Source organism: Tachyglossus aculeatus, chromosome 22 (genome assembly GCF_015852505.1).
Source record: "Tachyglossus aculeatus isolate mTacAcu1 chromosome 22, mTacAcu1.pri, whole genome shotgun sequence".
Lineage (NCBI taxonomy): Eukaryota > Metazoa > Chordata > Mammalia > Monotremata > Tachyglossidae > Tachyglossus > Tachyglossus aculeatus.
In genome coordinates, this window is record NC_052087.1 from 33,109,532 (window position 1) to 33,126,661 (window position 17,130).

The 17,130-nt window shown below is 51.4% G+C and overlaps 1 protein-coding gene across 1 annotated transcript; it reads right to left on the bottom strand.

Moving 5' to 3' along the window:
* Positions 1-4,826: 4,826 nt before the first annotated feature.
* MED19 (mediator complex subunit 19) lies at positions 4,827-15,446 on the bottom strand. The gene is made up of 5 exons (XM_038764768.1): positions 15,224-15,446; positions 10,511-10,767; positions 8,248-8,344; positions 6,535-6,629; positions 4,827-5,130 (listed from the first exon to the last, which is right to left on the bottom strand). Exons 1-5 carry the CDS (start codon positions 15,444-15,446, stop codon positions 5,059-5,061), a joined length of 744 nt encoding a protein of 247 aa, XP_038620696.1. The 3' UTR covers positions 4,827-5,058.
* Between the last annotated feature and the right edge of the window lie 1,684 nt (positions 15,447-17,130).

Consider the following 17,130-nt stretch of genomic DNA (forward strand, 5'->3'; position numbering starts at 1 on the left):
TAAGCGCTTACTATGTGCCAGGCACTGTTCTCTACCTCCAGTGGTCAGAAACAGTGCTTAGCACATAGTTAGCGCTTAACAAATCCCATCGTTATTATTGTTCTCTGTGCCTCAGTTACCTCATCTGTAAAATGGGGATTAAAAGTGTGAGCCCCACCTGGGACAACCTGATTACCCTGTATAATAATAATAATAATAATAATAATAATAATGATGATGGTATTTGTTAAGCGCTTACTATGTGCCAGGCAATGATCTCTACCCCCAGTGCTCAGAAACAGTGCTTGGCACATAGTAAGTGCTTAACAAATCCCATCGTTATCATTATTATTCTCTGTGCCTCAGTTACCTCATCTGTAAAATGGGGATTAAAAGTGTGAGCCCCACCTGGGACAACCTGATTACCCTGTATAATAATAATAATGATAATAATGATGGTATTTGTTAAGCATTTACTATGTGCCAGGCACTATTCTCTATCTCCAGCGCTCAGAAACAGTGCTTGGCACACAGTAAGCGCTTAACAAATCCCATCGTTATTATTATTATTCTCTGTGCCTCAGTTACCTCATCTGTAAAATGGAGATTAAAAGTGTGAGCCCCACCTGGGACAACCTGATTACCCTGTATAATAATAATAATAATAATAATGATGGTATTTGTTAAGCGCTTACTATGTACCAGGCACTGTTCTCTACCTCCAGCGCTCAGAAACAGTGCTTGGCACACAGTAAGCGCTTAACAAATCCCATCGTTATTATTATTATTCTCTGTGCCTCAGTTACCTCATCTGTAAAATGGGGATTAAAAGTGTGAGCGCCACCTGGGACAACCTGATTACCCTCTATAATAATAATAATAATAATAATAATAATAATTATAATTATAATGGTATTTGTTAAGCACTTACTATGTGCCAGGCACTGTTCTCTACCTCCAGTGGTCAGAAACGGTGCTTGGCATATAGTAAGCACTTAACAAATACCATCATTATTATTCTCCGTGCCTCAGTTTCCTCAATGTACAATGTAAAATGTACTATGTGTCAATGTAAAATGGGGATTGAATTCCTGTTCTCCCTCCTACTTAAGACTGTTAACCCCCACACGGAACAGGAACAGTGTCTGACCTGATTAACTTGTATCTACCCCAGTGCTTACAGTGGTGTTTGACACATAGTCAGCGCTCAACAAGTAGCATCAAAGAAATCAACCCTGGTATGGAAACAAGCATCCGCGGGGGCTTCATTCCTGGGCCGCGATCAGTTCTCACACAAGGGCTCAATAGGTACCGGATTCTAATCCCGCCTCTACCACTTGTCTGCTGCGTGACCTTAGGCGAGTCACCCTGCTTCTCTGTGCCTCAGTCACCTCATCCGTAAAATGGGGATTGAGACTGAGCCCCACGTGGGGCAGGGACTGTGTCCAACTAGATTTGCTTGTCTCCAGCGCTTAGTACAGTGCCTGGGACATGGTACGCGCTCAAGAAATACCATCGTTATTGTTGTTATTATTATTATTAATAAACTGCTGGCCCGGGGAAGGGAAAGGGGGACCAGGGGAAAGGTAAGTTGGCCCAGCCATAGGCCAAAAACCAGCCCCGACCCTCCCCGGGCCGGGAGGAATCAATCAATCGTATTTATTGAGCGTTTACTGTGTGCAGAGCACTGTACTAAGCGCTTGGGAAGTACAAGTTGGCAACAAATAGAGACGGTCCCTACCCAACAGTGGGCTCAGCATTGGCCGTTTGGAGCCTTAGGGGCAGCAGAGAAGCAGCGTGGCTCAGTGGAAAGAGCCCGGGCTTTGGAGTCAGTGGTCGCGAGTTCAAATCCCGGCTCCGCCACTTGTCAGCTGTGTGACCTGGGGCAAGTCGAGAAGCAGCGTGGCTCAGTGGAGAAGAGCCCGGGCTTTGGAGTCAGAGGTCGTGGGCTCAAACCCCGGCTCCGCCAATTGTCAGCTGGGTGACTTTGGGCGAGTCACTTCGCTTCTCTGGGCCTCAGTTCCCTCATCTGTAAAATGGGGATGGAGACTGCGAGCCCCCCGTGGGACAACCTGATCACCTTGTACCCTCCCCAGCGCTTAGAACAGTGCTTTGCACATAGGAAGCGCTTAATAAATGCCATCATCATTATTATTATTATTACTAAGTCACTTCACTTCTCTGGGCCTCAGTTCCCTCATCTGTAAAACGGGGATGGAGACTGCGAGCCCCCCGTGGGACAACATGATCACCTTGTACCCTCCCCAGCGCTTAGAACAGTGCTTTGCACATAGTAAGCGCCTAATAAATGCCATCATTATTATTATTATTACTAAGTCACTTCACTTCTCTGGGCCTCAGTGACCTCATCTGTAAAACGGGGATGGAGACTGCGAGCCCCCCGTGGGACAACCTGATCACCTTGTAACCTCCCCAGCGCTTAGAACAGCGCTTTGCACATAGGAAGCACTTAATAAATGCCATCATTATTATTAAGTCACTTCACTTCTCTGGGCTGCAGTGACCTCATCTGGAAAATGGGGATGAAGACTGTGAGCCCCCCCGGGGGACAACCTGATCACACCTTGTATCCCCCCAGCGCTTAGAACAGTGCTTTGCACAGAGTGAGCACTTAATAAACGCCATCATTGTTATTACGGGTAGCGACACCGGTTTTCACCTCTTCCAGACCACCCTTCCACCCTTAGAGCCAAAGGACCGCCGGCCCTTGGGCTTCAGGTGGCCATTCCGGGGGGGATTAAAGGATCCAAGAATCCCGGTGAGGGGGAGGAAGAGGAGGGAGCGGACACCTAGCTTTACTCCTCGCCGCCGTAGGTCGGCCTAATCATCATCATCAATCGTATTTATTGAGCGCTTACTGTGCGCAGAGCGCTGTACTAATCCCTCTCAGGACGGCACCCGGACAGTTTCCAGTCCTCCTCCGGCCCCGGCTACGGGAGGGAGAGTCCGGCAGCGGCCTCCCCATTCCGTTCCTAGCTTCTGGCGAGTGGCAGGCCGTCGGCTACGAGCCAAAACTCACCCGAAATGGGCAGCAGCGGGACGAGGGAGAGTCGAGGGCGGAGGCTCGAGTTTCCTGGACGGCGACGGCGAACCGCTTCCGGATTTTGACCAAGAAAAGGCGACGGATCCACCACCGGAACGACCGCGGATGGAGAGTGGGGCGTTCTGGGGGAGAGTGCAGTGCTCTGCACATAGTAAGCGCTCAATAAATACGACGGATGATGATGATGATGTGTCTGCGCTGTCACTATGGGGCGGAAACGACTCGACGGCCCGAGGCGAGACGAGACAAGGTCAGGCTAACGGGAGGCGGGAGGAGAAGCAGCCCAGGATCGGGTGAGGAGGGACCAGGATCCTAATCCCTCCCGCTTCATCGCACGTCTGGGCAAACCACTTGACCTCTCTGGGCCTCAGCGTCCTCGCCTGCAATAATAATAATAATAATGATGGCATTTATTCAGCACCTACTATGTGCAAAGCACTGTTCTAAGCGCTGGGGAGGTTCCAAGGTGATCAGGTTGTCCCACGGGGGGGCTCACCGTCTTAATCCCCATTTTACAGATGAGGTCACTGAGGCCCAGAAAATAATGGCATTTATTGAGCACTTACTATGTGCTAATAATAATAATGGTATTTGTTATGCGCTTACTATGTGCAAAGCACCGTTGTAAGCGCTGGGGAGGTTACAAGGTGATCAGGTTGTCCCACAGCGGGGCTCACCGTCTTAATCCCCATTTTACAGATGAGGTCACTGAGGCCCAGAGAATAATAATGGCATTTATTGAGCACTTACTATGTGCTACTACTAATAATAATAATGGTATTTGTTATGCGCTTACTATGTGCAAAGCACCGTTCTAAGCGCTGGGGAGGTTACAAGGTGATCAGGTTGTCCCACGGGGGGGCTCACCGTCTTAATCCCCATTTTACAGATGAGGTCACTGAGGCCCAGAGAATAATAATGGCATTTATTGAGCACTTACTATGTGCTAATAATAATAATAATAATAATAATAATGGTATTTGTTAAGCCCTTACTATGTGCAAAGCACCGTTCTAAGCGCTGGGGAGGTTACAAGGTGATGAGGTTGCCCCACGGGGGGCTCACAGGCTCAATCCCCATTTTACAGGTGAGGGAACTGAGGCCCAGAGAATAATAATGGCATTTATTGAGCACTTACTATGTGCTAATAATAATAATAATAATAGTAATAGTATTTGTTATGCGCTTACTATGTGCAAAGCACCATTCTAAGCGCTGGGGAGGTTACAAGGTGATGAGGTTGCCTCACGGGGGGCTCACAGTCTCAATCCCCATTTCACAGATGAGGGAACTGAGGCCCAGAGAAGTGAAGTGACTCGCCCCAAGTCACACGGCTGACAATTGGCGGAGCCGGCATTTGAACCCACGACCTCTGACTCCAAAGCCCGGGCTCTGAGCCCACTGTTGGGTAGGGACTGTCTCTCTATGTTGCCAACTTGTACTTCCCAAGCGCTTAGTCCAGTGCTCTGCACACAGTAAGCGCTCAATCAATACGATTGATTGATTGATTTGCACTGAGCCACGCTGCTTCTCAGTGTCTGAGCGCCTCCGGGGCTGAAACAGAGTCCCGTTTTCCCTCCTCCTCAGAGCGTGGGCCGCGTACGGGACAGGGACCGTGCCTGATCTAGTGATGGACCCCAGTGCCGGGCACGTAGTGAGCGCCTGTCAGACGGCCACGGCCCGCACCCGGTATCAGGAGGCGCGCTAGGTAGCCCACCACGCGGCTAGGTGTGAGGGGGGATTTTAAAAAAAAGTCAAAACCGAGTTGTGAACAAGCCGGACGGAACAGGCACAAACTGTACAAAAGAGATCGGGGAAGGAGAGGAGGAAGACGCCACGCTCCCTCAACCGTCTCCAATCCTGGGGGAGGAGGAGGAGCCGACTGCCAGCGCGGTCACGGCGCTCCGCGGCACTGGCCGGTGCCATGCCCGTCCCTCGCGTGGCAAGGTCAACTTGGCAGAGAGAGGGCCGCTCGGGCGCGGGAGGAGCGGCGGTCCGGCGGTCCGGCGGTCCGGCTAGCGGAGGCTGCTGCTGCTGCTGCTGGCTTGGGAGCCGCCCACGCCCGGGTGGTCCGGGCTGTGCCGGTTCTGAGGGCGGTAGGGGAGGGGAGAGAAAAAAACAAAAAAAAAATGGCATTTTGGGCCTTTATTCATTCATCGTTACTAAATGATGGCATTTATTCATTCATTCATTCATTCAATCGTATTTATTGTGTGCACAGCACTGGACTAAGCACTCGGGAAGGACAAGGTGGCAACGTTATTTATTAATGATTAACGTTTATTCAGCGCTTACTATGTGCAAAGCACCGTCCTAAGCGCCGGGGGGGATACAAGGTGATGAGGTTGTCCCACGGGGGGCTCGCAGTCTTCATCCCCATTTGACAGATGAGGTTCTGAGAAGTGAAGCGACTTGCCCAAGGTCACGCAGCAGACATGTGGTGGAGCCGGGACTCGAACCCATGTCCTCTGAATCCCTCCTTCCTCTCCCCCTCTTCAGCCCCCCTGCCTTACCTCCTTCCCTTCCCCACAGCACCTGTATATATGTTTGTACGGATTTCTTACTCTATTTATTTTACTTGTACATATCTATTCTATTTATTTTATTTTGTTAATATAATAATGATAATAATAATAATGATGGCCATTTATTAAGCGCTTACTATGTGCAAAGCACTGTTCTAAGCGCTGGGGAGGTTACAAGGGGATCAGGTTGTCCCACAGGGGGCTCCCAGTCTTCATCCCCATTTTACAGATGAGGTCACTGAGGCCCAGAGAAGTGAAGTGACTTGCCCAAGGTCACACAGCAGACATGTGGCGGAGCCGGGATTCAAACCCCTGCCCTCTGACTCCAAAGCCCGGGCTCTTTCCACTGAGCCACGCTACTTCTCTAAATAAAATAAAGAGAGTATTTATAGAATAGAATGGACTATTCTGGGTGCTCCTCAGAATTGGTGGAGTATGGTCTATTTTGCTATTCATTTTAAGAGCTATCTCTTTCATTCATTCATTCATTCATATTTATTGAGCGCCTACGGTGTGCAGAGTTTTGTTGTCTGTCTCCCCCTTCTAGACTGTGAGCCCGCTGTTGGGGAGGGACCGTCTCTCGATGTTGCCAACTTGTGCTTCCCAAGCGCTTAGTCCAGCGCTCTGCACACCGTAAGCGCTCAGTAAATACGACTGTTTGATTGATTGATTGATTGAGCCCGGGCTCTTTCCACTGAGCCGCGCCGCTTCCCTCGGCCTCGGCCAGTGCCCTCCAAGGATCCCGAGCCAAACGAAAGCCGGGAAACACCGGGGGAGAACCCATCGTCATCATCGATCGTATTTATTGAGCGCTTACTACGTGCAGAGCACTGTGCTAAGCGCTTGGGAAGTACAAGTTGGCAACATATATTGGCAACCCACCGCCCCCTCTGCCTAGAGACCCTTAACGGCCGCGGGCAGGACTCCGGGACCCTCCCCGACCTCGGCCGGGGCCCCGTCTCCTACCTTCTTTTTCTTCTTCTCCTTCTTCTTCCGCTTCCGCTCCGGATCCTCCTCCTTCTTCTTTTTCTTCTTTTTATGGTCCGAGTCCGAAGGCGTCTCTACAGGAGAGAAGGACGGCTCGTCACCTCCGGAGTTGAAGGAGGAAGGGTCTCCCTATTTCCCAAGCGCTTAGTCCAGTGCTCTGCACACAGTAAGCGCTCGGTAAATACGATTGAATGAATTTATCTCTTTTGATGGTATTGACGCCTGTCTACTTGTTTTGTTTTGTTGTTCCGTCTCCCCGCTTCTAGACTGTGAGCCCGTCGTTGGGGTAGGGACCGTCTCTATCTGTTGCCAGTTGTACTTCCCCAGCTATTAGTACAGTGTTCTGCACACAGTAAGCGCTCAATAAACACGACTGAATGAATGAATGAATTATTATTACAAGTTGGCAACATATAGAGAGAAGCAGCATGGCTCAGTGGAAAGAGCCCGGGCTTTGGAGTCAGAGGTCATGGGTTCGAATCCCGGCTCCACCGCTTGTCAGCTGGGTGACTTTGGGCCAGTCACTTCTCTGGGCCTCAGTTCCCTCATCTGCCAAATGGGGATGAAGACTGTGAGCCCCACGTGGGACAACCTGATCACCTTGTATCCCCCCAGCACTTAGAACGGTGCTTCGCACATAGTAAGTGCTTAACAAATACCAATCAATCAATCAATCAATCGTATTTATTGAGTGCTTACTGTGTGCAGAGCACTGTACTAAGCGCTTGGGAAGTACAAGTTGGCAACATAGAGAGACAGTCCCTACCCAACAGTGGGCTCACGGTCTAACAGGGGGAGACAGAGAACAAAACCAAACATACTAACAAAATAAAATAAATAGAATAGGTATGTACAAGTAAAATAGAGTAATCATCATCATCATCAATCGTATTTATTGAGCGCTTACTATGTGCAGAGCACTGTACTAAGCGCTTGGGAAGTACAAGTCGGCAACATATAGAGACAGTCCCTACCCAACAGTGGGCTCACGGTCTAAAAGGGGGAGACGGAGAACAAAACCAAACCCACTAACAAAATAAAATAAATAGAATAGGTATGTACAAGTAAAATAAATAGAGTAATCATCATCATCATCAATCGTATTTATTGAGCACTTACTGTGTGCAGAGCACTGTACTAAGCGCTTGGGAAGTACAAGTTGGTAACATACAGAGACAGTCCCTACCCAACAGTGGGCTCACGGTCTAAAAGGGGGAGACAGAGAACAAAACCAAACCTACTAACAAAATAAAATAAATAGACTAGACATGTACAAGTAAAATAAATCAATAAATAGAGTAATAAATATGTACAAACATATATACATCATCATCAATCGTATTTATTGAGCGCTTACCATGTGCAGAGCACTAAGCGCTTGGGAAGTACAAATTGGCAACATATATATACATATATATACAGGTGCTGTGGGGAAGGGAAGGAGGTAAGATGGGGGGATGGAGAGGGGGGTGAGGGGGAGAGGAAGGAAGGGGCTCATTATTATTATTATTATTATTATTATTATTATTATTATTATTATTATAGAGAGGGTCCCGACGCACCCACAGGCTCCCGGTCACGGAGCAGAGGCGGCTGGCGGGGCCGCGATTAGAACCCACAGCCTTCCGCGCCGCCCAGCCCATGCTCCCTCCTCTGCGCCGGGCTGCTTCTACCCGAGCAGCCCCGACTTACCTGGGGGGACGGGATCCTGGGTGCGGCTCTGCTTGTGTTTGTGCTTGTTCTTCTTCTTCGGGGGCTGGATGTGCATCAGGCGGCACTGCTCCGGCAGCTGCGGAAGCCGGGGCGGGGGGTCCCCGGGTGAGTGGGAGACAGGCGGCCGCCCCCCCAAAACCCCTCACATGCTCTCCAGCCCCGGGGGAATTCCTCAAGACCCCTGGGTTACCACAGCGCGGGGACCTACCGGGAATTACTGGCTTGGGTGAGGATGGGAGGGGAAGGGTAATAGTAATAATAATAATAATGGCATTTATTAAGCGCTTACTATGTGCCAAGCGCCGTTCTAAGCGCTGGGGCGGTTACAAGGTGATCAGGTTGTCCCCCGGGAGGCTCCCAGTCTTCATCCCCATTTTCCAGACGAGGGAACCAAGGCCCGGAGAAGTGAAGCGACCGGCCCAAAGCCACACAGCTGACAGCTGGCGGAGCCGGGATTCGAACCCATGACCTCTGACTCCAAAGCCCGGGCTCTTTCCGCTAAGCTACGCTGCTTCTCTAAGGGTAGATGGCTCGGAGATACCCCCCGGGCTGGACGTTCTTCGGCAGCATTTTCCCCGATAACCATCAGGAAGTCCGCTTTCGTTGTGGGCGGGGACCGCGCCTGCCGACTCCGTCAAGATATGCTCTCATCAATCGTATTTATTGAGCGCCTACTGTGTGCAGAGCACTGTACTAAGCGCTTGGGAAGGACAAGTTGGTAACATATAGAGACGGTCCCTACCCAGCAGTGGGCTCACTCTCCCCGGTGCTCTGCACGCAGTGAGCGCTCAGTGGAGCGCTCAATAGATACGACGGACGGATTTCATTCCATTCAGCAGCGAGCGCACGACCGGGTTGCTCTGCGTTGGTGCGACTCAGAGTACGGAGGAAGGCAGGCTGGGAAAGGTTCATTCATTCACTCAATCGTATTTATGGAGCGCTTACTGTGTGCAGAGCACTGGACTAAGCGCCTGGGAAGTACAAGTCGGCAACATCTAGAGACGGTCCCTACCCACCAGTGGGCTCACAGCCTAGGAGGGGGAGACGGACAACAAAACAAACCGTGGGGACAGGTGTCAAGTCGTCAGAACAAACAGAATGAAAGCTAACTATATATATACTATACTACATATATATATATTAGTTATATATATATATTAGTTATGTATATTATTAGTTATATATATACTAGTTATATATATATTAGTATATATATACATATATATATATATATACGTATATATATATATATATATATATATATATATATATATAAAGACTGTGAGCCCCATGTGGGACAACCTGATCACCTTGTATCTAACCCCCAGCGCTTAGAACAGTGCCCTGCACACAGTAAGCACTCAATAAATGCCATCATCATCATCATATATATCTATATATCTATCTATATATCTCTCTATATATAGATAGATAGATAATATATTACATATATTAGTTATAGGTTCCCACGTGCCTCGCTGTCACCTTCCCTCCCAAGGGAGGGTTTCTCTGTCAAGCCTTGCCAGGGTAGCAGTCTCTGCCAACTGTCAGCTGCGTGACTCTGGGCGAGTCACTTCACTTCTCTGGGCCTCAGTTCCCTCGTCTGGAAAATGGGGATGAAGACTGGGAGCCCCCCGTGGGACCACCTGATCACCTTGTAACCTCCCCAGCGCTTAGCACAGTGCTTTGCACATAGTAAGCACTTAATAAACACAATCATTATTATTATTGTTAAAAGGCATTGCCTGGATTTAAAGGGCCAACGAGGCCTGCTCTGCGGGGCGGCCAGAAGCGCTTGAACGACCAGGTCGATATCTGTAATTTCTTCGTTTCTATTGATGTCCGTCTCCCCGCTTCTAGACTATAAGCTCGTTGTGGGCAGGGACTACATCTGTTTATTGTACTGTACTCTCCCAAGCGCTTAGTAGAGTACGGTTCCCTTTGGTCCCGTTTGGCCGGGGCCTCCCGCCTCTCTCTTCCCTTCCCGCCTCGGTGAGCGGCCCCTAGGCCGGAGGCTCCTTGTGGGCGGGGAACGTGTCTGTTATATTTTCTCGAACTCTCCCAAGCGCTCAGTACAGTGCTCTGCGCACAGTAAGTGCTCAATAAACACGACTGAATGAACAAACTCTGGTTTTCGGCGCTTCTCTCTCTCCCCCATCCTCCTGCCCGCTTTCTCCGGGCCTCTGCCCCCTCCCCGCCACCCCTCCTCCCGTTTCGGCCCCCGCGGTTCAGCCGGGCTCACCGGGCCGGCGTGGAGGCGGAAGCCCGTCAGCATGGTGCCCGTGATGGGGTTGAAGGAGCTGCTGCAGATGGGCGGCTTCTCGATCAGAGAGCGGAGGCTGCTGTTGTCGTGGGAGCCGGGCAGGTCGATCATGCCGGGCAGGTCGGGCAAGAAGTTGCTGAGCTTCTCCTTCACCTTCTTCCCGCAGAACTTGTTGTAGGCGTGTTCCAGGTTGTAGTGCGTGATGAGGTTGGTGCTGCCCGTCAGCTCACTGCTGCCTGGAGGAGAAAGGTTTCCCCTCCTCGAGGACGGACCCGCCCGGGGCCGCCGCCGCCGCCCCCTGACCCGCTCCGTCTCGGTTATCCCGGAGCCGGGTGGCCCGCGAAAGGAAGCCTCGGGAGGAATCTTGGCTCCAGGCGGCCCGTGCCATTCCCACCTCCGGAGCTCGGTCGACGGCATTTTCAAATAAGCCGCTGATCAGCCGCTGTACTTCCCAAGCACTTAGTACAGTGCTCTGCACATAGTAAGCACTCAATAAATACGATTGATGATGATCAGACACCCGCTGCGCAGAAAGTGAGGACGAGGCCTCAGGGAGTCGGCGCGCCCTGGACTCAAGCCTCAAAGAGCTTCACTTTCTTTCAGGCTCCAGGCTACGCAGGACCCGTGCAGCGGACGGACCACGGACCCCAGAGTCAGTCATTCATTCGCATTTAGTGAGCCCTTACTGTGTGTGGAGCACTGGACTAAGCGCTTGGGAAGTACAAATCGGCAACATAGAGAGACGGTCCCTACCCAACAACGGGCTCACAGGCTGGAAGGGAGAGACAGACGACAAAACAAGTAGATGGGTAGCAATACCATCAGAATAAATAGAATTTTAGCTCTGTGCGCATCATTAATATAATAGAGTTATAAATATGATTTAGTGGGCGCTTACTGTGTGCAAAGCACTGGACTAAGCGCTTGGGAAGTACAAATCGGCAACATAGAGAGACGGTTCCTACCCAACAACGGGCTCACAGGTTAGAAGGGGGAGACAGATGACAAAACAAGTAGATGGGTGTCAATACCATCAGAATAAATAGAATTTTAGCTCTATGTGCATCATTAATACAATAAATAGAGTTATAAATATGTACAAGTATACACAAGTGCTGTGGGGAGGGGGAAGGGGTAGGGCAGGGGCGATGGGGAGGGGAGGAGGAGGAGGAGAAGAGGGAAAAGGGGGAGCTCAGTTTGGGAAGGCCTGCTGGAGGAGGTGAGCTCTCAGTAGGGCTTTGAAGGGAGGAAAAGAGGTAGTTTGGCAGATGTGTGGAGGGAGGTTATTACGGGCCAGGGGGAGGATGTGGGCCGGGGGTCGACGGCAGGACGGGCGAGAACGAGGCACAGTGAGGAGGTTAGCGGCAGAGGAGCGGAGGGTGCGGGCTGGGCTGGAGGAGGAGAGAAGGGAGGTGAGGTAGGAGGGGGCCAGGGGATGGACAGACTTGAAGCCCAGGGTGAGGAGTTTTTGCTTGATTCGAAGGTTGACAGGCAACCACTGGAGATTTTTGAGGAGGGGAGGGACATGCCCAGAGCGTTTCTGTTCAAAGATAATCCAGGCAGCAGAGTGAAGTCTAGACTGAAGCGGGGAGAGACAGGAGGATGGGAGATCAGAGAGGAGGCTGATGCAGTAATCCAGTCGGGATAGGATGAGAGATTGAACCAGCAAGGTAGCGGTTTGGATGGAGAGGAAAGGGCGGCTCTTGGCGATGTTGCAGAGGTGAGACCGGCAGGTTTTGTTGACGGATTGGACGTGTGGGGTGAATGAGAGAGCAGAGTTGAGGATGACACCAAGGTTGCGGGCTTGTGAGGCGGGAAGGAGGGTTGTGCCAACCACAGGGACGGGAAAGTCACGGAGAGGACAGGGTTTGGGAGGGAAGATAAGGAGCTCAGTCTTGGACACGTTAGAGAGTCAGAAAGTCACGGGTTCTAGTTCAGCCTCTGCCACTTGTCTGTTGTGTGACCGTCGGCAAGTCACTTCACTTCTCTGTGCCTCGGTTCCCTCATCTGTCGACTGGGGATTGAGACTGTACGCCCCACGTGGGACAAGGGACTGTTTCCAACCCATTTGCTTGTATCCACCCCAGCGCTTAGTACAGTGTCTGGCACATAGTAAGCGCTTAACAAATACTAATACCATTATTACGATGATGATGATTACTATTACAATGTTGACTGACTTACTCCTCCCAAATGACGGCAGACCCAAAGGAGAGAGAGGGCAATTCTGCACTAGACTGTACGCTTGTTGTGAGCAGGGAATGCGTCTCGTATTGTTAAGTGCTTAGTACAGTGCTCTGAACACAGTAAGTGCCCAGTAAATATGACCGACTGACCGACAGACTGTCTATTTATTTATTTATTTTATTTGTACATATCTATTCTATTTATTTTATTGTGTTAGTATGTTTGGTTTTGTTCTCTGTCTCCCCCTTTTAGACTGTGAGCCCACTGTTGGGTAGGGACTGTCTCTATATGTTGCCAATTTGTACTTCCCAAGCGCTTAGTACAGTGCTCTGCACATAGTAAGCGCTCAATAAATACGATTGATGATGATGATGATGATGATCACCAGGTCCCGGAGGGTGGGGAAACCTGTCGCTTCTTTATTCTGTACCTCCCAAGAGCCTCGTACACGGAACCTCATTTTCAATCGAATTTCAGCCGTATCTATGGAGTCTATCTGTGTGCAAAGCACTCACTGTACTGAGCGGCTGGGAGAGTACAATATAACAACAAAGAGACATATTCCTGGCCACAGCAAGCTGAGAGTTTAGGAGGGGAGACCAAAATTAATATAAATACATAAATAAATTACAGCTATATATAAAATCAAACGGGCCCTGAGCTTCCATGGCTTTTCCTCCACTCCCTCCCCTGCCACCCTCAGAACCAAACAAAAGGGAGGGAGACAGACATCCATCTACACAGAAAGTTGCAGGTAAATGGGGCACTTACTGACTGGTCAAAATTATTGGCTAAAATTAGGGGTTTTTTTTTTAAATGATCTGTGTGTTTCCTTTTTTTAAAAAATGGTATTTGTTAAGTAGGGACTGTTCCCCCTTCTAGACTGTGAGCCCACTGTTGGGTAGGGACTGTCTCTATATGTTACCAACTTGTACTTACCAAGCGCTTAGTACAGTGCTCTGAACACAGTAAGCACGCAATAAATACGATTGATTGATTAATTAAGTGCTCACCTCCTCCAGGAGGCCTTCCCAGGCTGAGCCCCCTTTTCCCTCTCCTCCTCCCCATCGTCCCCCTCCCGCCCTATCTCCTTCCCCTCCCCACAGCACTTGTATAAATGTTTGTACAGATTTGTTACTCTATTTATTTGACTTGTACATATTTACTACTCTATTTTATTAATGATGCGGCGTGGCTCAATGGAAAGCACCCGGGCTTGGGAGTCAGAGGTCATGGGTGCGAATCCCGACTCTGCCAATTGTCAGCTGTGTGTCTTTGGGCAAGTCACTTTAACTTCTCTGTGCCTCAGTGACCTCAACTGTAAAATGGGGATGAAGACTGTGAGCCCCCCGTGGGACAACCTGATCACTCTGTAATCTCCCCAGCGCTTAGAACAGTGCTTGGCACATAGTAAGCGCTTAATAATGCCATCATTATTATTATTATTGTCTGTGCTTCAGTTCCCTCATCTGTAAAATGGGGATGAAGACTGTGAGCCCCCCGTGGGACACTTTGTAATCTCCCCAGCGCTTAGAACAGAGCTTTGCACATAGTAAGCGCTTAATAATGCCATCATCATTATTATTATTATTCTCTGTTCTTCAGTTCCCTCATCTGTAAAATGGGGATGAAGACTGTGAACCCCCGGGGAACAACCTGATCACCTTGTATTTCCAACGCCCCCCCCCCCTCCCCCAGCGCTTAGAACAGTGCTTGGCACATAGTAAGCGCTTAACAAATGCCATTATTATTACGATGATGATGACTACTTAGGCCGGGGGAGGAGAGCCCCACTCCGACCCGACGGGGGCGCTGCGGAGAGTCCCGCCCGCCCCGTTTCGCGCCATCTCATTGGCTACAGGTCGGGAGCGCCCCGCCCCCGCCCCCGCTCATTGGACCACCGCCCCGCCCGTCACCTCCGCTCCGGCCCCGGATTGGCTGACGCTCACCCCGCCCTCACGCGCCCCGCCCCCTCCCTAGTGACTGCCCTCCTCGCCGCTCATTGGACCACCGTCCCGCCCGTCACCCCCGCTCCGGCCCCGGATTGGCCGAAGCTCCCCACCTCACGCGCCCCGCCCCCTCCCTAGTGACCGCCCTCCTCGCCACTCATTGGACCACCATTCCGCCCGTCACCCCCACTCCGGCCCCGGATTGGCCGACGCTCCCCCCACCCTCACGCGCCCCCCCTCTCCCTAGTGACCGCCCTCCTCGCCGCTCATTGGACCACCGTCCTGCCCGTCACCCCCTGCTCCGGCCCCGGATTGGCTGACGCTCCCCCCGCCCACTCCCTAGTGACCGCCCTCCTCGCCGCTCATTGCACCACCGTTCCGCCCGTCACCCCCGCCCCGGCCCCGGATTGGCCGACGCTCATCCCCCGCCCTCACGCGCCCCGCCCCGTCCCTAGTGACCGCCCTCCTCGCCGCTGATTGGAGCACCGGCCCGCCCGTCACCGCCGCTCCGGCCCCTGATTGGCTGAGCGCGCCCTCTTCCTTCACCCCGTCGTACCGGGCAGTTCCCGCATTAGGTAGAAGGGCCCGCACCCGGGCGCGGTCTTGTCGGCGCCGGGCGGGGCGGGGGCGGCCGTCGTGGGGGCCCCGGTGCCGGAGCTTGAGCCCGGAGGCGGCGGCGGGGGCGGCGGCGGCGGTTTCCCGGGGCCGAAGCCCAGCGCGGCCGGGGGCGGCGGCGGCGGCTCCCCCTGGGCCCCGAACAACGCCGTGAAGTTCTCCATGGTGGCCGCGGCCCCGGCCCTGCCCCTCCGCCGGCCGGGCTCGCCCCCTCTCATTGGACGGTCCCCGTCCGTTCCCCCCACCCCCCACTTCCGGTTCCCGCCTTTCCGCTTCCGACGCTCGGTGAGGCGCCCACTTCCGGTCCCCGTCGCGTCCACTTCCGGTCCCCATCGCGCCCACTTCCGGTCCCTCCCTCCGAGGGCGGCGTCCAATCAGCCGGCGGAGCGGGGCGGGGTGAGAGGCCGGACGGCCAATCGGCGACGACTTCATTCATTCATTCATTCATTCATTCATTCAGTCGTATTTAGTGAGAGCTCACTGGGTGCACAGCACTGGACTCCCCCCCATCTTACCTCCTTCCCTTCCCCACAGCACCTGTATATATGTATATATGTTTGTACATATTTATTACTCTATTTTACTTGTACATATCTATTCTATTTATTTTATTTTGTGAGTATGTTTGGTTTTGTTCTCTGTTTCCCCCTTATAGACTGTGAGCCCACTGTTGGGTAGGGACTGTCTCTATATGTTGCCAACTTGTACTACCCAAGCGCTTAGTACAGTGCTCTGCACATAGTAAGCGCTCAATAAATATGATTGATTGATTGATTGGACTAAGCTCTTGGGAGGAGCAGCGTGGCTCAGTGGAAGGAGCCCGGGCTATGGAGACGGAGGTCGTGGGTTCAAATCATGACTCCTCCACTTGTCAGCTGGGTGACTTTGGGCAAGGCACTTCACTTCTCTGGGCCTCAGTTCCCTCCTCTGGAAAATGGGGATGAAGACGGTGAGCCCCACGCGGGACAACCTCATCACCTTGTAAACTCCCCAGCGCTTAAATCAGTGATTTTCACATAGTAAGCACTTAATAAATACCAACAGTAGTATTATTAGTCTCTGGGCTTCAGAGAATAAGCCCTTGTTTTTAGACTGTGAGCCCACTGTTGGGTAGGGACTGTCTCTATATGTTGCCAACTTGTACTTCCCAAGCGCTTAGTACAGTGCTCTGCACATAGTAAGCGCTCAATAAATACGATTGATTGATACAGTGCTCTGCACACAGTAAGCGCTCAATAAATACGATTGATTGATTGATTCAGTTCCCTCATCTGTCAAATGGGGATGGATAATAATGATGGTATTTGTTAAGCGCTTACTACGTGCCAAGCACTGTTCTAAGCACTGATGAATGAAGAATGAATGGATGAAGACTTTGAGCCCCCCGTGGGTCAACCTGACCTCCTTGTAACCTCCCCAGCGCTTAGAACAGTGCTTTACACATAGGAAGTGCTTAATAAATGTCATTATTATTATAGAGAAGCAGCGTGGCTCAGTGGAAAGAGCACGGGCTTTGGAGTCAGTGGTCATGAGTTCAAATCCCGGGTCCGCCACTTGTCAACTGTGTGACTTTGGGCAAGTCACTTCACTTCTCTGGGCCTCAGTTACCTCATCTGTAAAATGCGGATTAAGACTGGGAGCCCCCCGTGGGACAACCTGATCACCTTGTAACCTCCCCAGCGCTTAGAACAGGGCTTTGCACATAGTAAGTGCTTAATAAATGCCATTATTATTGCTATTCTCTGGGCCTCAGTTCCCTCATCTGTCAAATGGGGATGAAGACTGAGCCCCCCGTGGGTCAACCTGATCATCTTGTAACCTCCGCAGGGTTTAGAACAGTGCTTTGCA